Below are 21773 nucleotides of genomic sequence, written 5' to 3'. Positions count from 1 at the left end.
AAGTACATTTGATAAAGGCCCACCAACAGATGCTGCAAATGAAAAGAAAATGTCACTGGAAAATGGTCTAAAATAAAATCACACCTCCTACCCAGTGCTACATCTGAATTATATATAGCAGAAGTGGGAGGGAGGGGTAGTCAATTTAAAAATGGTAGAAATGGCTGAAAACCTGAGGTGTCAGGGCTGACATCTATCTGAAATCACATGTTTTGCCCTAAAAGGCTGTACCTCCAGTCCCAAATACATACAATATAAAGGAACTGGCACCTGGCATGCACCTTTCTTATCACTACACATGTGTTCATGGAAGCTGTGTGTGTGGGTGTTAAGTGCCGTCAAGTCGCTTCCGACTCATGGCGACCCTATGAATGAAAGTCCTCCAAAATGTCCTATCTTTGACAGCCTTGTTCAGATCTTGCAAACTGAAGGCTGTGGCTTCCTTTATTGAGTCCATCCATCTCTTGTTGGGTCTTCCTCTTTTCCTGCTGCCCTCAACTTTTCCTAGCAGGACTGTCTTTTCCAGTGACTCCTGTCGTCTCATGACGTGACCAAAATACGACAGCCTCAGTTTAGTCATTTTAGCTTCTAGGGTCAGTTCAGGCTTGATTTGATCTAGAACCCACTGATTTGTTTTTTTGGCAGTCCACGGAATCATGGAAGCTAAGCACTAGTCAATCCTCAGGATGAGGTCTGTGATGAGGCCTGTGTTCTCTTCCCAAACCCGGCTGGCCTAGTGATCAGGTAATTTGAAGACGCTGCCTCAGAGAGTGCCATGAGGTGGTGATTTTTATCTTAAAAACCACACTACTTACCTAAACACTCACCAGTTCCAGCTTCTTATGGTGCTGGCAGAGGTTAGGAAGCTGGAAGGACGTGAAAAGGCCAGGTGGTGCACCAAATGTAGGCTACCTAAAGGAATTACATCAGTGATCTTGTGTATCCAGTGTACATAATGGGCGCCATCTTGCTTTCCTTTCTGCTGCCAGAGGAGCATGCTAAGCAGAAAGACAAATATTGTCCAAAATGGGGTGTCTTGGGGCCTAAGCCTCAATGGCTCCATCTTTGGCAGCAGGAGGTAGTAAGAAATGAAAGCGGTTCTGGGCACATGGATCAGAAGCAGAGTAGTGTAATGGTTACAGTGTCAGACTAGGATCTGGAAGACTCAGGTTTAAATCCTTTCTCTGTTATGAAAGCTCGCTGGGAGCCTTGGCCTTCTTTCTCAGCCCACCCTACCTCCCAGAGTTATTGCTGAAAGGATATTATGGATGAGAGAATGTTATAACTTGCTTTGGGGAGGGGGAAAAAAGGTATAGCTAAAGGTAGTCCCCTGTGCAAGTACTGTGGGGTGACGTCACATCCTGGCATTTACTAGGCAGACTATGCTTACAGGGTGGTTTGCCCCTGCCTTCCCCATCGGGGAGAAAAATGGGGTATAAATGTGTAAATAAGATTGCATGTGAGGTTCCTAAACAATGGAAAGCTTGCCTGCCATGTGAAATCATGGAGCAGAACAGGACCTATCCTTAAGCAAGGAGAGGCAAAATCCCCCTGATTTAGCTTAACTTTATCACTATTTTCTTCCTTTGGCACCACAATATCTTGGACCATGTTGGGGCTGACCTGGCACATTTGTAGAGGTCCCCTTTTCTCTGCCTTTGTGTGTATGTGTGCACACTCTGATTTTTCAATATTTTATATGATTACTTGGAGAGGGGGAAAAAACACTGTGCAGGTGCTGAGGAGAGGCACTCTCAACAACACCTCACACTTTCCAAGCTGAGCTGCCCCATTTGCCCCAGCAGAGATCCTGTGGCTTTAACTGCAGATAAAGCTCTGTTAAGTGCAGTTTCACTAAGCATGGAGGTTGGAGGCTAGAGAAAGGTTTGCCCACTGATCTGCATTTTTGAAGACATAAGAGCCCGGGGAGGGGGGGGAATCATAAAGCTGAGAACCCTAGAATTTAGGGCAATCCAGAGCAAACCCTCTCCAGGCCTCCTAATAGCTTGTTGTGGAAAGTCTACAGGGATAAACACACCCAGAGGCTGAAAATACCTTGACACCCACCCAGTCCTCCAGGCTTGCTCACTTCCCTTGGGAATTTAGGTAAGGCTTAAATTTGGAAAAGGTGGGCGGGTTTCTCCCGTCTCCCTCCCCATTTGCCTGGAGGATTTATGTCCACTGGGGAGGGGAAGTTGGGGAGGGAGAGAAAGAAATCAAGCATCCCAACAGAAAGAGAAACCACTTCCTATCCAAAGCTGCCACCCTTCTCCCCCTGCCTGTCCTTGGAGGAGGGGAGGCCAATTTGGTAACTCTCCCAAGGTGCCTGCGGTTTGTGCAGCCTGGCCAAAGTCATCATGGCTTCAGCAGAAAGGAAGGTGTGTGTGTGTGTGGTGGGGGGGCACATCTTGGTGAGTGATCGTTGTGACTACCCCATTTTAGCAGAGCTTTGCTTCACTCCATGCATGAAATCACACTGCCTGTAAAATTAGAAGAAGGGCTCAAACCACAGAACTCACCAGAGCAAAAGAAAAAAACATCCATTAGCAGCCCTGGTTCCTCTCCAAACAGGCATACAAGCTTGGAGGGGGGGGGAAGGGCTGGAGGAAGGAGCAGTCCAGTAAATTACTAGAAAATGGGTCAAGGGTTCCCCCCATGCCCTGATGCCACCATTGCACCTCACCCTGTAACTGGTAGGACAGGCAGAAACCCAATAGGTTGAGCTTTCCTTATTCCTACCCCTCCATGCCCAGGGAAACCAACACCCATTTGTTTGATCTCCCTGTGGATTTCAAGTTTGCTGGGAAGATGTTAAGAACACAAGCGTTCTGTGGGGCAACAGCAATAAGAAAAGATGACCCAGCATCCTATTCAGCTAAAAGGAGGCACCCTGGCTCAGTGGAAGAGCGCATGTGTTGCACGTAGAAAGGCCTGGGATCAAGGCTCTGTCATATCCAGATTTGGGAAAGGGAAGCTTCCCTTTATGCTCAAATAAAGAGCTCACTAGTCCTTAAGATGCCACAAAGCTCCTGCTTATTTTCTCTGCCTGAGGACTTGAAAAGCCACTTCAGGACCTTGTGTATAAATTATCCCACATCAGTGATTTTTTTTAAAGGATCTGTTTGGGAACATGATGATGAAATGTGAGGAATCACATTTTCAGCTTAGTTTATCATATCAGATAGGTAGCTGTGTTAAGCTCTAGCAGCAAAATAAAACAGGAGTCCAGTGGTACTTGAAAGACTAACAAAATGTATTCCGGCATGTGTTCTAGTGAGTCTGAGTCCACTTCATCAGATGTATTAGAATCTTCATCCATAGCAGTGATTTATATTTAGACTTACAAGTAACAATATGGGTGGGTATGCTGAACTCTGAATCCCTAAACCTCATCCAATGCCTCTGGATTCCTTTTTTATTTTATGATATCTGTCATTTATTTAGTATTTTTGAAGTACAACATGCTAGAAAGCTAGTATGTTAATATCCCCATTTTGCGGCAGGTCACACTGTGTGGCCGCTACAATTGTCTTCCTGCCCAGGAAGCTGTTCTCAGCTTGCCAGACAGATTCCGTGCTCTGCAGACATTTTTGGGTCAAGAGACCTGCTTCTCTCTAAAAAGATCAGGATTCCAAAACAGTCCAGGAAAGTTTGCCTCCCCCAGATGCTAGAAAAGAAGCAATTACAAAAACAAGAACACGCTTTCCAATTGATTCAGGAATGACCACAAATCACCCTAGTTGGTGACATGCAGCCATATAAAGCTAGGAATCAAAATAAAGTAAAAAAAAAAAAGAGTACTATCTGAAGGGTCAATCCGAGGTGATGGTATTGCAGCAATCTATATCCATCTGCATATTCAGTTTCTGCTTTAGCAAAAAATAAATCTTATCAAGCTGTGAAGTTGTATCAGTAAGCATTATCAGTAATGTCAACTTGAAAGAAAATCAGCACATTTACAAACAGACTCAGGTCAGTCATGAAAACTGGTTTGAAGCAAGAATGACAGAGCACCATTATAGAAACTGTATCTAGTTTAAACTAAGGAGACTTCCAAATTTCGTTGTATTTCTAACTTCCAAGACACATGGTCACTAGTTCCCTCCTCCCTATTATAGAGGGCCAATTCTTGTGTAACAGTTCCCATGGGCTATACAACAATAACATGCAACCTGGATAGTGTCTGACCTTAGTTGTAAGACACCCTGTTACTAGTAGGCTGATCCACATGATAAGCAGTTTGAAAATGCTACAGACCTCATTATGACCTCAAATGCATCTCCGGAAGCTTCACATTTGTGAGAAGTTTGGATGGTCCTGAGTTCTTCCTTTCCCTTCAACTGTGGTTGCTGAATTCATGGGATATAGTTTAGACAGTAAAAAGACAGTATTTGAGAGAAAACTATGTTTTGTGAAATAAATCAAAAATGGTATGAAGGGGTATCTCAGCAAGCCACACCCTCAGCCCACACTGCTCATGACCTGAGCTGAGCCTTCCGTTGTCAGAACCAGGGTCCCTGAGAAATAATAAGACAAAGATCACAATCTAGAGTTCTTAAAATTGTAACAGACACTGGAGTTTATGACAATATTAGGAAATGACAGTGCTTGTGTGGATTTGAAGAATTCTAGAACTATTTCCCAGGGAAAGGGAACCTAAGGAGCTTAGTACTAGAAACATTTTGAGCAACCTCAGAGATGTACATATTTTATGTGCCTTATAACTTGCATACCTCTTTCTTTATAAAATGCCTGTTTAAAGTAGGGCATAGGAGCCTTACTTTCAGAAGTCTTGGGCTGGGGCAGAGTTGAAGTCTTCCCACCTGTATCCCTTTGACTAGTTTAGTTCCTCAACACTAGTATTAGGGTATGCCTTCTGCAGGAGATAGGATGCACCAAGTTTTGAAAGGTGGTTCATATTCCTTAAAGGAACCAAATGTCCATTATAGATCCCTGATGTACTCAGCTTCATATACGATCCAGAAGAAGTGCTTTTGCAGAATCAGACTGTTTAGCTCAGTATTGTTCCTAACTGCACAAGCTCATAGGCAAGGAATGATGGGACTGGCTAGTCTGTCTTCAGCATCTGAAACTCAGATATATTGCTCCTGAATGTGAAACCCATTCATTGTAACTTCCACTTATATAAAGACACACATGGAGAATTTCATTTGATATAAGTAAGAAGGTATATAAGGGTTTCTTCAGGAACAAAAACTTGTAAGGAATAACATTTAAAGTTGGATCAAAATTGGAAGGCAGCCGTACCAAACTCATTCATCTGTACTAGAAATCCCAGAACAGACTTCCTTCTCTTTTGCCTGCCCGGGAGCACAGAGGCAGCCGCACAATGCCTGGTGTAACTGTAAAAGGCGTGAACCAGCAGGAGTTTGTGAGGGCCCTCGCTGCCTTCCCCCAAAAGTGAGGTAAACTGAAAGTACCAGAATGGGTGGACACTGTCAAACTAGCCAAGCACAAAGAACTGGCTCCCTACAATGAATACTGTTTCTACCTAGAGCTGCCTCCACAGCTCGGCACCTGTACGTCCATGGTGGTGCTGGAGTCGGCTCCATGACCAAGATCTAGGGGGGCCGCCGGCACAGTGGTGTGACGCCCAGCCATTTCAGCCTAGGCTCCAAGAGTGTTGCCAGGAGGGTCCAAGAGTGTTGCCAGGAGGGTCCTTCACGATCTAGAAAGGCTCAAGATGGTGGAGAAAGACCAGGATGGAGGTCCAAGCTTACTCCGCAGGAGCAGAGAGATCTAGGCAGGATTACCGGACAGGTGGCAGCGGCAAGCAAAGAACATTAAAATGAGCTTCATTTTTAAAATAAAATCGTTTATTTACTGACAAAAAAGAACAGACTTTCAAAAATCTACCATCTTGGAATTAATTGTCCAGGATCCAAAGGATCACGAAATTAGTACATGAGCCCAAGAGGCATCTGATGTAGTTTTCTTGAACATGCTGTGTGCAAAACTGATCAACAAAATGAGGAAAGCATCCAAAGCAGTTTACTATGGCATAGTGTGTGTGCATCAACTGTTCAAGACATAAAAAGGCAATGCTACAGAGGCCTTTTGAGACTCTGAGCAGTTTCTTGGATTCTTTGGATATCTCCAAATGAGACTCCATGTTCCAGGGAGTAAGCCATCAGTATATCAGGTAACAACTAATTTAGTGATTGACCTATTATTTCCTCTAGTGTAAGACACACTTAATTGAAATAAGAGTTAGAACATAAATTCCTCTAATAAAACAAATGTTCTAGGAAAGGCAAAACCTGTGTACACTCTGATGTCTGCTCACCAACCTTTGCTAACCATCTTCACCTCTTGAGAAGCCCATGTGACTTTGGACAAGAGTTCTTGGTTGCCACTCTATTGTTACAGGGGCAGTCTCCTGGACACTATGTGCCAGAGCCTTCTCATATAGTCTTCAGAAAGGTCTGTAAGACCTGGCTTTTTGTGTGTGTTGAAGTTTTTCCCCCCCACAAACTGGTTGGAAACAAAGTTCAAATTTGTTAAAACCATCATTGCTGACTGTAAGCAAAGATACACTGATTACACGCGGTTTGGGTTGAACTTTCAGTTTTTGTATTGCTAGAGTTTTTAAATGGTCAGCTGTCATGCTTTTTTGTCCAGAAGGGCAGGATATAATTGTTTGAAGCACAGAACCCTCCTGTCACCAAAATATTGCAGTTACAGAGAAAGTACAGAGGTAAGTGAACACATTCAGCAAATCTACCCCATGTTCCAATATTCTGATGCTGTGTATTTCCTCCATTGGCATCATTAGCTGCCACTGCGGGAGGCAAGCATATGCACATCATAATGACAACAGGGCAAGTTGTGCTGTAGGTTACAGAGAAAAGGCCAATTTAACAGTTTTTAGCAGTAGTAGTGAGTCGGTACAGTTCTGTCCATAGGTGTGGATACAAGGCCCCCTTAATTCTTGCTCTTTGCTTTCCCCATGATAGAACCTGTTTTAGCACCATGAATAGGGGTGGGTGGGAGAGAATAGCATATTTTCCCATCTGAACAAAACACAATTTTTTTTTTAATAATTGAGGAAAGTGGTCTTTCGGGGAAGAATTAAGTGACCCCCAATCCAGATTGCAAAGAGCCCCGTGGCGCAGAGCGTTAAGCTGCAGTACTGCAGTCAAAAGCGCTGCTCGCGACCTGAGCTCGATCCCGACGGAAGTCAGTTTTAGGTAGCCGGCTCGAGGTCGACTCAGCCTCCCATCCTTCCAAGGTCAGTAAAATGAGTACCCAGCTTGCTGGGGGTAAAGGAGAGATGACTGGGGAAGGCACCGGCAAACCACCCTGTAAACAAAGTCTGCCTAGGAAACGTTGGGATGTGACGTCACCCCATGGGTCAGGAATGACCCGGTGCTTGCACAGGGGACCTTTACCTTTTTTTAAAATCCAGATTGCAGCTAAAAAAATATGGAAATCATTCATGTCACAGAGCAACCCTCCCTTTCAGTGAAAACATGAGCATCAAAAACCCCAGTCTCATTCACTAACACCTGTGCAACGGCAGTTAGAGTAAGATCATTACACTTCACTGTTCAATGTGTTTTATGGCCAACCTTCAACTGAATTTCTCATGCCACCGATTGAAGAGCATTGCTTTTGCAAAGCCTTGCAGCTGGTGCTGCCAACGATAGATGGCAGAGACTTTCTAGACAACCTCAGCTGCCCAGCGCCAGGTGCAGAGGTTGTCAGCTGCTTCTATCTGAATTCCCACTGGGGAAGGTGAAGCAGATGTAATCTACAAAGAAAGTGAGAGATAGAACTCTTATTTTTTTGCTTTTGGGAAACTGAATCATTGCATATTTGAAGAGTACAACATTCACCCCATTGTCCAGCAAAACATATTTCTCAGAAGTGACAGAAATGATTCCTGTACACTGACAGAAATAGACCAAAGCAAAAACTGAAAGTTAGAGCAGCTCTAAAGTTGTTTTAAGAATTTCCTGGATACAGTCTATTTATGTGAATGAGCCTTCCAGACAAACCTATTTCTTCTCTTGCACTGACAAGCCTTCATTGTTCAGTAAACTAGGTGCACTGGCCTTCTGAACCATAGTAATGGGGGGGGGGGGAAGGCTAACAACAACAATGCAGCCCAGTGTGTTTCCACTCAGAAATCTCTTGAAATTCAGTGTGTGTGTGTATGTCTTTCAGGCGGAAATAAAGGTCAGGACTCAAGATCTGCTCATATTTACCATTATTATGTTACCTTGCTACATAAGACTTTAATAGAATTCCATCTTTATGGAAAACACATTTTTCTCTGCAGCTTAGCAACACCCACATAAAAACATTGAACATGAACTGATGGCAGTTTAGGGCACAGGGGATACCCATGATAATTCATGAGGACTAAATGGGATTGCATTTCAAAGCATGAATGTGTTTTATGGTTATGCTGTACTGATTCGATACATGTGACCTATTCCCCTCCTATGCATATTTGCTTGGAAGGGCTTGCTCTCATGCGACTGCAGCCAATGTTTGGGGAATTCATACCATACAGCTCTATCATATCATTATCTCTCCTCTTAAGTTGCTTTGCTGGTGTAAGCAGCAAAAGAATTTCAAAGCTGCAATGGAGAAAATAATACACTACATTTGGGAAACTTCTTCTGAGAGGTAGCCCCCTAAATATCCTCCTGGACAGAGTAGCAGCACAAGTCTCTACCACCATTCAACACCCTATTTGCATGTTTAGTGACTAATACACCACCCCCTAAGGAGAGTGACAGACAAAAAGAAAGAAAAAGCCTCTAGTCATTATGCATTTCTAGGCTGTATTTCAAGAGACCATTTGGGGGAAATTTTGTTAATATGGCCACACAGATGGCTACAGCTGAATAAGGGAAGAGGGGAAGGAGATAGCAGAGAAAAGGGTTCAACTGCAGGATGGATGGAAGTTAGGAGTACAAGGAACAAGAGGAAGGCTGGAACAAGGGGAAAGGCAGTGTGCAACACAGCCAGCAGGGGAACCCTGGGTTGAGTCTCCCTCTCCCAGTCCAGCTAATCTTTGCAGCCACGTTTTAATGCATTCTTCCACCATTTGGTGGCCATCCTGCAAGAGTAGAATGGCTATATATGACAACACACTAGAACAGTGGAATCATGAAAAAAAGTTTATTATATAGTTACATATACACACAGTTAAAATTCCGGTCAATAGTGTCTTTTGGAACATATATTTTAATAAGACGTGAACCTGTTTGTGTCATTTGGTAAGCAACAATTGTAAATCTAGCATTAGTGTTCTTGCCATTTTGCCCATAAACTTTTAAATTCTTTATGGTGTACACACAGAATTTTGCTTTCCTTTCAAAAGGCTAAAGAATAGTCATATTGAACATTTACACTTCCCATACAAAATTCAATGTACATTTTTTATGTAGGATATATATAAATATATACAAAACAGACATTATTTGTAGTTAACATACCTCAGTCAGGTTCATTAACACATCAAAAGCAGATACACATAAAAGTTGACAAAAGGGTTTTGTTTTAATCCTTTAGAACAAAGTATGGCCATTAATTGTTGTATAAAATAGCAGATAAAGGCTTTAGTTTGGAAACTTTGGGGGTCTCCAATAATAGAAGTTATTTTAATTAAAAATAAGACACTCAAGACAACTGGATATATGCTGTATCTGATACGCCCATCTTGATCACAAATTGTTTATGTAAAAAAGGACATTTGTTCACAGAGCATTAAAATATTGCACAAGAACAGCTTATTCTGAAGAACAAGGATTCCCCATCTTTATGAACTACAATATGGTTCTTGAGAAGGAAGAAACTGTGAGTGCACATTTTCTAGCATGAAAAGCGTACAGGAATATTAATTAATACTGTTAAAGAGTTGTCCTCCATCTAGTCTTTTCCCAATTTACTGTGTGGCAATGGCAAGTCAGGGATAAAGATTTGGCAAATATAAGAGGCAGACAGTAAGATGTACTCCATCATACATCAGATGAGATACAAGACACAGTCTGTCCAAGAGCTTAGTGCTGATTCACTTGATCACAGAACAAGTTCTTAGAGAATTAAGACCAGCACCATTCACAGTGATCACACAGTAGTAGAATAGGATTCCATTCTTTTTTGGTTCTTTTCCTTCTGAGTGACTCCACCCAGTGCTTCAGGATCTGTAGCATCCTCAGTTTCGCTGTCACTACTGTCTACCACAATCGGATTCAAGCCCATTTGACCAGTCCTTCGGTGCAAGTGAAAGTGAACTCCAGCCTCCTGGACATGGTTCGATACAAAGTCTTCATCTGACGAATGCAGCGACTCATCATCTCCTATCAAATGGTTCACAATATGAATCCCATCAAAACTGTGTGGGCCTGAGAAGGCTCTTGGGCCTTTTAGGCATCTGATCTGTTAAAACACACAAACATAAGAAATAGGTAATAGGCATATCATCCCTGATCAACAATTACATATACTTACGTATTCAACTGTTCATTTCCGCCTTGGACTAAGGCTATAAATACAAGATCATGGGTTGAAACCAGCAGTGTTATGACAGGCGCAAGGACTTCCAACCATGGAGTATGACCTTCTCAGCTTCCCTCATCCTTGAAATGCCCCCCCAACAATATGCTGTTCCTAGGGGAACTAAATGGGCAGAAGTCCTTCTGCTCACAGAAATGCTGTGTTGTATCCAGCCCCACAACTAGTATGAGTGTACTGAAAAATACAATACTATTCTACTGAAATTATTGCATTTTTGTCTTTCTGGATGTCACAAAAGACATTAAAAAGGAAGGCTACTTGGAAGTGCCACCTATGCACTACAACAACAACACAGAATTAGACACGGGAATCAGTGACTCTTGATATAAGGGGGTTGATATTAGGAATGGAGCTTCTGACTTTACAAAAATTATTCCCCAATGTAAATGTCATTTCACTATAGAATGGAAAGCAAGTTTTTACTCAGAAACAGCGTGTTCTTCACAGTGTTTCTACTTAATACAATATTGCTGAAGAAATATCCAATGTAAAAGTACAGTCAGTTGAACTTTGTGTTAAACATGGTACCAACCTCTGCCCAAGTTATTCAGAAAAAACCCGAGTATACAGTCCATTCAACAATGTGAAAAGAAGCTACTCTTCAGGTGCTGCTGAGCTCTATTCATTAGAATTTTTTTAAACAGTGTGCAACTTCATAGGTATAAAAGCATATAGTTTGATGGTATCAGAAGGATACAGAACTAAACATTCTGTGCAGTTTTTTTGTGATAGGTTGCAAGAAGTCTCAAATTATGACACTGTTTTGCTGCCTGGGCTCTGAGTGACACTTCAGCTGCATAGCTGAAATAAACTGCTTAGTTTAATCTTTGAGTTGTGCATCAAAGGCCATTTATGCATGGGAGGTTTTGCCTTGGGTTTATCACTCTCTAGATGCACATTTTTCCCATCCAAATTCTCAAAACTCTGCATGGGGACCTTATTTTTGAGTTTTGAGAATTTGGATGGGGAAAATGTGCATCTAGAGAGTGGCAAATCAAAGGCAAAACCTCCCATGCATAAATGGCCAGAGTTTGGATGTGCAACAGAGTTGTTAGCTTCTCCTGCCTCCCAGAAAAAAGGGATTCCTGCAGGTGGCTGTAATGGTTGGAGCTACCCTAACTTTGAATTGTAAATTCAGATGCCACAACAGTACAATTGGTACAAACGGTGGTTAACCAAACAAGTTACAAACTCACAACTCCTAAGTAAAACCATGGACCTTCCCAGTTCTGATCCTTATTATGTAAAAAAAAAAAACAACTTCAAGGTTACCACTTTAACTATTTACTTGATATGAACACTGAAGATTCACAAAACTATTTTTGTTTTCATATATACCAGAATCGAAGCTGGGAAGGTACATAATTCTGTGTAGTGATAGAGACTTTAACAACCGATTCTAAGATTTACGGCTCATTCCTGAGCTTTCGGCGTGTGGGGAAGGCATGGCAGAGGCGCAGTTGCGGCGCCCCCTAAGCAGTTCCCTGCCTGCTGAAACCTTGAAATAAGCCTTTTCGTGGCTTTTTTCATTTTAATTGGGGCTTTTCGCCCCATTGAGAAGAGCGAGGCTGTGCCTGCTAAAAGTAGGCACAGCCTTACTCTTCTCCCGACACGGGGGTGGCGCTGCTGCAGCAGTGCCAGGAGACTGGTGTCCGAGCCTCCCCACCGGCACTGGGGCCACTTATGGTGGCGTAAGTAGCCCGGACACCAGCGTGGGGGCCGCAACGCTGGAGTAGCCCCTTCCTGGCCTCCTGAGGACTTTCGTCCTCAGAAGTCAGGAATGCTCTGTTAAGTTTTGAATGTTTTCTAGCTTTAAAAGAGACTTCACTACATCCAGCCTACCTTTAAGCCAACTGCCTACAAACTACCTTAAATGCTATTCCAAGCTGATTAAAAAGAACAATGCAGTAAGAAAGCTTTCTATATATTCATATAATGCTTTTCTTCCTAAGAAAAGGCATGGTGGTTATCTGCCACAGTGCAAGCCTGCACAGATTACTGTGCATTCAAGACAGTGCACAATTCTGGAGTTGAATAAACATATATGAACACCAAAACCACTGCAAGGAACTGGAAAATTTGCCTCAAATGCAAAGAGGTAGAGCAATATTGTGACACATTCTTGAGCTGACAGGCTTGTAATGATTAGAAGGTCCATTTTCTTCAGATGTGGCAAGGAAGCCATTCTTTCCAGGTTAATGAGGCAGAAGTTAGGTGTTTATCCTAAAAGGAGAATAGAGCAAGTGTGGTCAGAAAGAAACTGTTCCCTCTCATATAGAGGCCGTCTATGTGTGGTACTCATCCCCAGTTTCTATGAAGGACTCACTCTTTGCACCTGTTTAAACATCAAGTGGGCTGTGGACACCACTTCCAAGCCTATACCTAAGAACACAGTCCTAACAGCCATGTTATCTGACTGTCCTGAGGGAAGGGGTTATGTGTTATAGCCTAAGTGAGATCACTCTGCTCTTGTCAGAAGTTTGCCACCAGATGTCTCTTGATACATTAACACCACAAGATTCAATTTGCTATCTAAATGGTGTATTCATGTGCCTTTAGTCATGTCACAGCTGTAATGGAAGAAATGCGGCATCTGAATGGAGTTCTAGCCCAGCCAGCACGTGGGACTGCACAACTTGAGTAGTGAAGTAGTATCGTAACAATAGGTTTGCTGTTGTCATTCCTGCCCATTGCCAGCCCTGCAGAAATGGCCATCAATAGTCTCTGGAACCTTTGGAAAAGGGAAAAATTAAGAAGTGACCCAAGGTACTCAATGCCACCCACTTGATATATTTTTACGTTTTTTGGGATTGTGGGTTAAGCATTTGAGAACACAAAGAACAGCCATAGTTATAAACATACCACTTGATCTTCACAACATGCTCTTACCTGTTGATGGCTGACACCCCAAGTATAAGCAAAAGGAAAAAGACAGCAGAGAAATATTTAGAGGTTTTTAAACAATCCTAAATTGTCCAGCTTAAAAATACAGCACATCAAGCCAGAATATTTAAAATAATTTTAAAAAGCACTTTTATGAAATTAAAAGATGGGGTTTTTTTTGGGGGGGGGAAAGGGACTAAGTTCTGCATTTCTAACCTAATGCTGAATTTCTCACCAAGCAAAGTGTGAGTTTATGTTTTTATGCTACACGGGCAGTTGCAGATTTTAAATGTTTTGGTTGTAGAATGTGTAGAATTTCCTCCAAAATCTCTTAATAATTTGTATACCTGTAATTTTTTTTTAAAAAATGTAAAATGCTAAGAATTGTAGCTCTACTCTATTTTCCCAACTGTATGGAAAGGGCAGAGCACTCCAGTAATGTGTACACTTCCTTAATTGGGAGCTGTGACAGACACAGGTTTGCATTTGGTTTGAATCATGATGTGGAACTACCCCCTTAGAGATAAAACACCAACACAGCCACCATTATCTGTTACTACCACATGTCTTAGGGCTACTTCAAACAGGCCTCTCCTCCTCTGCCTCCTTAGATAGGATATCAGAGTAGAAAATACATCCTGTGCTAGTAAGTGAGGTGTACATACATTTTTAATAGCATCTTCCAAAATTTATATGTGCAGAGATCAGAAAGTATCAGCCCTTTCACAAGCACTTTACAAAAATCTTGCAAATGGTTTAAAAAAATACTATCAACAATATTTTCACATGTAAGTGGCAGTATGTTTGATTTCAACTATTTAGCATTATGCATGTATTTTAAAAAGAAATAGGAAGCCAAAGGTTTTAGAAAATGAATTACTAGGGAAAGCTACAAATTCAACCAAATTACTCCATGGTGATAAGCACACCATTTCCACTTTGATAGCAAAGATAATAAAAATATCACATAAATCAAGTTACATACAAACATGCTGAAAATAACAGTGGAAACATACAGGGTAAAGTTTTATATTTTCCCTCCTTAACTTTTTGTCAGACTACTACAGAGGGTTTTAGATACATCATTTAAAATAAGAAGAAATTTAGGCTGCAAATGTTGGATTAGAATAGCCATAGTATTTGCCTAACATTTCATATTCATCTCTCTTTACTCAAGAAACGCAGAAGGACAAGAAACCTTACTTCAACACCCATCTACTTGGGATGCCTCCCACCTTTCTAAGTAGGTTGCAGGAGGATCAGGCCAATATAGCTTTTCATTTTATATGTATTTGCTAAAAAGATAATTCACAGTGGGTAGCCATGTTAGTCTGTCTGCAGTAGTAGAAAAGAGCAAGAGTCCAGTAGCACCTTAAAGACTAACAAAAATATTTTCTGGCAGCGTATGAGCTTTCGTGAGCCACAGCTAACTTATCTGAAGAAGTGAGCTGTGGCTCATGAAAGCTCATACCATGCCAGAAAATATTTTTGTTAGTCTTTAAGGTGCTACTGGACTCTTGCTCTTTGCTAAAAAGAGACAGGGAAAGAGAAAACAGAAAGAAAAATTGCTTTCCATCTTCCAGAAAGATTTCTCCATGTTTTGATAAAAATTGGAATTAAACTTCAAGGAAAACTCACTCTCCTGCCCCAGTGAACATTGCAGGAGAGGAGATAGACAGAAAAAAATAGGGGCATGCTGAACTAAGCAACTTTCAACCAGATGAAAAATTCAGGTGGAACTTCATAATTAAAGCTGCTTTCTGATGTTCCTTTGGTAGCACAGCTCCTTCCTGAATGACTCAGGCTACATCAGAAATTCCGAGTTATGTGGCAGGAGCCCATGATTCAGCCCTTCCCCTTGCCAGCTGAACATCTGAGAACTGGGACAACAGTTTCCCCCTATATGGCCTGTGTTCTTGATGTTGCCAAGCAATTTTTCAAGGGTCCCAATTTACTTCAATTTCCGCTTGAATCTGTTTATATGTTGGGGAAAGGGGATTTATTCCTCTTGGTAGAGGATTACATCAAGAGATGGGGAAAACCTCCTCCCCTTGTGGTGACAGGAGTTCTGGAGGCTTCTTCCTCTGTGAAAAGGCCCTTCCATTTATGCCCTGCTTCCACCAAGCAGGTAAACTCTTTTCTCTGCTAAGGACAGTGCAGAAATAGAGTAGGTTCTGAAGCCAGTCAAAGGTCTCTAGGGCACTCTCAAACAGAGATTACTTTCCCTGGCCTAAGCAAGGCAGTAAAGCCTCAGGAGTCACTTCCACAAAGGATGCCTGAAGATCCATCTTTGCAGGAATCCCCCGCAAAGCACTTTGGAAACCTCCAACAGAGAAAAATAAGCCACAACTGCTACATGGAACCAGGCCATCTTTCTTTCCCCAGGCAGCTGCTACCTTCAACCCAAGTTAGAACATAAGAAAGGCCCTGCTGGATCAGACCAAGGCCCATCAAGTCCAGCAGTCTGTTCACACAGTGGCCAACCAGGTGCCTCTAGGAAGCCACAAACTAGACAACCGCAGCAGCACCATCCTCCCTGTGTTCCACTGCACCCAATATAATAGGAATGCTCCTCTGATACTAGAGAGAACAGGTATGCAGCATAACTAGTATCCCTTCTAACTAGTAGCCATGAATACCCCTCTCCTCCATGAATATGTCAACTCCCCTCTTAAAGCCCTCCAAGCTAGCAGCCATCACCACAACCTGGGGCAGGGAGTTCCACAATTTAACTATGCTCTGTGTGAAAAAATACTTCCTTTTATCTGTTTTGAATCTCTCACCCTCCAGCTTCAGCAGATGACCCCGCATTCTAGTATTATGAGAGGGAGAAAAACTTCTCCCTGTCCTTTCCTGAAGGAATTTTCTCCACAAGTGGCATCCCAGACAATAACGAGTGACTGTCCCATAGAAATAATAATTAGAATCCTTTAGTCATATCTTCTCACCACAAGAGGGTCCTCATAACAGTGGGCTGCTCACAATGTTTAACAGTCCAATTGTTCTCTCTTTCCCACATTGGCAGTGTTATTTTTATTCCAAAACTAAAGGACCATCTCTCAGGAGGAAATGAAAGAAGCTTCTAGAAGTCCTGCCTTGATATGTAGAAAGGAGGATCTAAAGATGTCTTCCTCCTTATAAGTAAGAAGAAGTTTAACAATTAAGTCTAGTGTTTTGTTTGAGCAACTTCATTCTACTGTGGCTAAAGACAAAAATGGTGGGTGGGATTCTATGATCTATTAACGGAAAGTGGCAAATGATGCAGATCTTTGCATTGTTCCCCACCCTCTTCCAAGTCCTTCCCAAAACTAGGAAAAGTCATTCCCCGGCTGTGGGACCAATGTGGACCAACAGCCCCATAGGTCAGATGGCTGAGCTGAGTTGGGAGAAGACAAAAATCACCCCTCCTACCTCTCATTAGCTGAACTTTCTTGTTATTGGAACGTTCTGCTGGGGAGAGAGAATGATCTGTAGTCACAGATTAGCATAATTACCATAGACTGAAAGAACAAACTTCTGCATTTTTATGCCTCCCTCGCTTCAAGGAACTGAGGACAATGAACATAAGTCTCTCCCACTCCCCACATTTTGTTGTAAAAAAACGATTCAGCAGAACCAAGCTGTGTTAGATCCATATTTAAAGACTGAGGCTAGGACTCTGCACATGAATGACCTCTAGAGACCAAGCCCACTCAATATGAAACAAAAACCACCATTTTAAAACTGAGAGATTTGAGGATGACACTAAGTTGTGGTTGCTGCTTGGTTGAAGGGAGAGCAGTTGAGTTTCTGCAAAGCAATGCTTGCAGATTGTATTATTATTTGTGATATTGTACCATTAATATCTCTTGATGGTCAGCCCTGGCTTTGTTTGCCCTCAAAATAATCTGAAGCAACTTTATTTTAGTAGATGTTCTCTGGAAAATATAACTTGAACTCTGGACTGGGTTCAGAGCAGATTGCTGTGACAGAGACTCCCTTAAACTCTGGATGCTGTGGCAAGTATGTTTGGCAGCATTCAGGGATGCTAGGAATCTGGGGAAATGCACTCATATACTGCACTAGAGTTATCACGTGTGCACAGCCCACTGTGTTACTGGCTTCCAAAGCATAAATATGGAACAGTTTTTGGTTATCAGTTTAAATCCTACTCATAATATTTATCGGTTGAATACTGTTGCAGACAGTAAAACACTTCTGACATACAGACCTTAACCGTCATGCAGGGGTCTGGCACCCGGCAAGTGTTTTTCGGAAGTGGGTGGGGCCAGGTAGGGCTTTTGCCAGGCAATCTGATTGGCTGTGCAGATTTTTTAAAATGTTGCTTTGGCAGCAGTCACTACAGGACAAGGATCTACACTGTGTTGCTGAAATTAACCTGTGGCGATCATTTTGGGGCTGGCTCTGACTCTTGTGGCAGCCATTTTGTTGCTGTGCCAACCATACAGTGTCAAAATTCCAAATGTGCCAGCAGGCTCAACAAGGTTGGGGACCCCTGTATCATAGCATGGGTTCTAAGGTTTCTCGTGGCCCAAGAAATGGATGCTCTGGCTCCATTAGCTTAAAAGAATCTTGCTCCCAAGGACAAGGCGAAAACACAGTGAACGTCAGAAAGGCTAGTTTAATTGTTGTGGTGACTTACAGAAAATTCATCTGCGCCATTTAAGATGCTTTTCAGCCCTCTGTCATTGCTGGTATGTATGTGTAACCCCCTCTCCCCCCCGGGAAGTTTTAAAATGGATGAGTACAGGATTATTGAATCAGTTAATGGCCAAATAGGAAAATGCAAACATGATTTAAGATTTAGTGAGGCGTTATTTTTGTAATGGGAATTTTAAAACCAAATATGCATGCATGGTTACATATGAATGGCTTTTACATGTAATACAATAGGGGCCTAGAAGCTTCTCATATGTATTTTGCAGGCAAAAGTTTATTTTAATATTTTACTTCATTTATACCCCCCTTTGCTCCAAAATGGAGACCCAAAGTTGCTTACAACATTCTCCCCTTTTCCATTTTATCCTCACAACAACCCTGTGAGGGAGGCTAGGGTGTATGTGCAAGAGTGGCCCAAGGTCACCCAGCAAGCTTTCATGGCAGAGTGGGGATTCAAACCTGGGTCTTCAGTTGCAATTTGTATTGGTGTGACGGACGCAAACCATGCCAGCCATGTGTATTTGTAATTGGTTTCACAGTCCATAATGTAGTACGTAAAGTAGCTTCCCTAAGAACTGCAATTTATAGGTCAACAAAAGTACAAAAACGATAGCTCTAAAAGTTATTAAACAGCCTTAATTCTGAGTTTCTAAATTTCCTTAATATTGTTCTTTGAGTAATTTTGTTCCTTTTTCAAAGAAACACAAAAGGGGATTTTGCAACTTTTATCACTCATCAGGGGCTAAACAGCCAAAAGGAAACAAGATGCTAAGACTAGGCAGCTATACTGCTAACATGACAAAGATTAAGACTAGTGACACACGGAGACCAAAAGTTTTCAAGCAAGTCAGAACAGGAAAACCATAACATGATCAGGCAGAGTCATGACTTTTTGATCACTGCATTATTACCATAACATTTAAAAAGTTTTGAACTCTTAATAATAAATAGATGATTGAAGTGATAGTAAGAAGTCAGAAGAAGAGGCTTCCAAAATGCACTCTGTAAGCATCCATATTTGTTAACAGTAAGTTCAATTTAATTCCACCTCCTAGGATTCTGAACAAAGTTTCATTTATGAACCTTACCAAGCATTCAACTGCCCAAAATAATTGGAAAGATTGCTCCCTCGGTTTCTAGAACTCAATCCTTCCAATTGAAAAATATTACGAGGATTGCAACAAATTATGGCCTTTGCATCTGTTGCAGCATGAAAAAAGGAAATGAAAGTTTTCTTCATCTAGAATATTTGCATATTGGAGAATATCCAAACAAGGGAAGAGTTGCTGATGCCCCCCAATGCACACAGAGTCCTACTTTCCTAAAGCATTCCAAGAATGGATTGCCAAAAGTCCAATGGTGAATCAGTGTCCACACTTCAATACTAAAATTGTGTCCCAAATCCATTTGCCTTAACCTCATTCTAAATATCTCAGTATTGAAGCAACATCTCCTGATACAGACACCGAAAATAAAGAGGTCAGACCCACTTCACTTGACCAATTTCTCTGGAATAAGTGGGCAGATTCTTATAGCTTCTCAGTCTCTTTTTTAGTCAATATTTCCCCCTTTCAATTTTTTCTACAGAATGTGGGTGTTGGTTTGACACTTTGCCCCACTTGTTCCTCTCTCCCTCCTTTTTTTTTTTTACATGACAACTGTGAAAAGAATACCATTTGAATTGTTCATGATACCTAAAAACCATGCCCTCCATTAGATTAAGGCAAGGAACTTCAGCAGGAAGGAAACAATGACAGCAGATTTCATATTTTGTTAAAACTCTTAGTCAATGGCTAATACAAGTAACATGTTTTCTAGAAGTCCATAATGTTTTGCTGATACTCTATAGCTGTCCATATCTGCTACATTTCAACACTATAAATAAGTGCACAGTTAGCAAAGTACAAAGTGAGCTAGACAATCATAAAAGTTGCTACTAAATCGTCATCCTCATAGTTGTCTAAATGAACATCCCTGGGTCTGACCACGCCCCCAGCCATGCTACCCATACAGCTAAGGTGTTATATTTATAAGGAGGGTCTCTCACACACACTCACACAAACATATGCATGCTTCTATTTATTTAAAATTTACTGGGTCAACAAAACTGCTGTGAGAGGTTGGGTGCTTGCTAACCACATGACCTCACAAGCGCTATCTTATCACATCACAGGTTCCTCAGACTGACCACAACCATTGAAATCAGGCTCCACCAGCATAGATGCTCACTATCTGACACGTACTAGAAAAACAGCAACTTTTGAGCTATCCAATAGCCTTGTTGATTTGTGAGAGGGCAAATCTGGTGGTCTTGTCTTACTGCATTTGCAAGATACCGTACAAGGAAAGCACATGATTTATTGCTCTGCAAGCTTTAACCACAAGTTGAAAAGCTCACACTTTAAATCTGAGAGCTAACATATTTCCTTTCAGTGTCAAGCAGAGGATTATGGTGCAGGAAAAAAAAGCTTTACTTTCTACCACAGTGTTTGCACATATATTTATTTAAAAGTACTTCTCTATAGCCCTTTTCCCACGAATGTGGGCTCAAGCAACATGGCACATGCTTTTAAAAATCTTTCTTCTGTTAGATGAAGAGTAACTACACATTACTTTTTATTTGCTTAGAGAGAGCAATCTAATTTTTAATCATTTGAGCTAAGGGAAAGCTTTTAAATGCTTATCTTAGATTATCACAATAGGTGCACTCCAATGTATTGAAAACGCTTTAGTCGTGAAAGCCTGACAAGCATCACTCTGTTACAGTGAGTCCAAGGGCACGCAGAGTGAGAAAAACGGAAAGACTATAATATGGCTTGCAAACCTGATGGAACTCCATTATATGCAACAAAATGGGTATTGAGACCATCCATGGCACTACCTTTCTGGGCTATGGGGCTCGGTTGGCTATCTGAGCAACCGCAAAGCACAGCCCTCATTCCTACCACTCATAAGGTAGAGATGGAGTACTGCTCCAGCCCATGGGGGTGCCACAAGGATTCAGTCTTGCCCCCCTCATTACCTAATATCGATATAAAATTGCTGGGATAATACATCTGGAGATTTGGCAGAAGTTATTGTAGTAGACTGATGACATTTAGCTCTGCTTCCATTTGACTCAGGTAAAGATAATGAAGATCTGAGTCTTGAGTCAAGATACTAGGACTGAACTCAAGTGAGTTTGTCCTCATGCAGCCTACGTAATGGTAAACAGCCTAATGGATCCAGGAAGAAGTGGTTCCCCTGTTCCAAATGGCACTATGCACTTTCTGAAGAACCAGGTATGCAGTGTGGGTGTGTTCCTTCAGGAACCCTGGGTGATGGCTTAAGTCTGTTAGCAGTTTGGGCTGCAGCAGCTCAAGTAGAAATGTGATCTGGAAAATTGTCATACATTCTTAGGTAACCCCCAAGATGAACTACCTGTCACACAATCTAAAGATTAGCTGGAAACTTAGTTTGTTCAAAGTACGATGACCTGCTTTCTTGGGGTGGAGGGAAAGAAGAGGGGACATAGGTCATGAAGAACACATAATAGATTTACATTGCCTACCAATATTTTGAGAACAATCCAAAGCACTTTACAAACCTTAGACAATTATGGGTATCTTAAAGAACGCTCCTGCAAATTTGTACTTGTCTGTGTGCTTGGTAGAGTCAGAAGGAACCCTACTCTGTGC

At 41.8% G+C, this 21773-nt stretch overlaps 1 protein-coding gene and 1 pseudogene across 1 annotated transcript in view; one reads left to right on the top strand and one right to left on the bottom strand.

The window, feature by feature from the left end:
- The first annotated feature begins 5329 nt into the window (after positions 1-5329).
- LOC130473880 (40S ribosomal protein S19-like) lies at positions 5330-5808 on the top strand (annotated as a pseudogene).
- A 3784-nt stretch (positions 5809-9592) lies between these two features.
- The window catches only part of LOC130473537 (divergent protein kinase domain 1A), a 141833-nt gene continuing 129652 nt past the window's right edge, over positions 9593-21773 (bottom strand). Inside the window, exon 21 of the mRNA XM_056845080.1 lies at positions 9593-10416. Within this exon, the coding sequence (XP_056701058.1) occupies positions 10105-10416 (312 nt within the window). The 3' untranslated portion in view covers positions 9593-10104. The remainder of the gene's footprint in view (positions 10417-21773) is intronic.

Source organism: Euleptes europaea, chromosome 2 (assembly GCF_029931775.1).
Source record: "Euleptes europaea isolate rEulEur1 chromosome 2, rEulEur1.hap1, whole genome shotgun sequence".
Taxonomy (NCBI): Eukaryota; Metazoa; Chordata; class Lepidosauria; order Squamata; family Sphaerodactylidae; genus Euleptes; species Euleptes europaea.
This window is presented reverse-complemented; position numbering and strand designations above follow the sequence as displayed.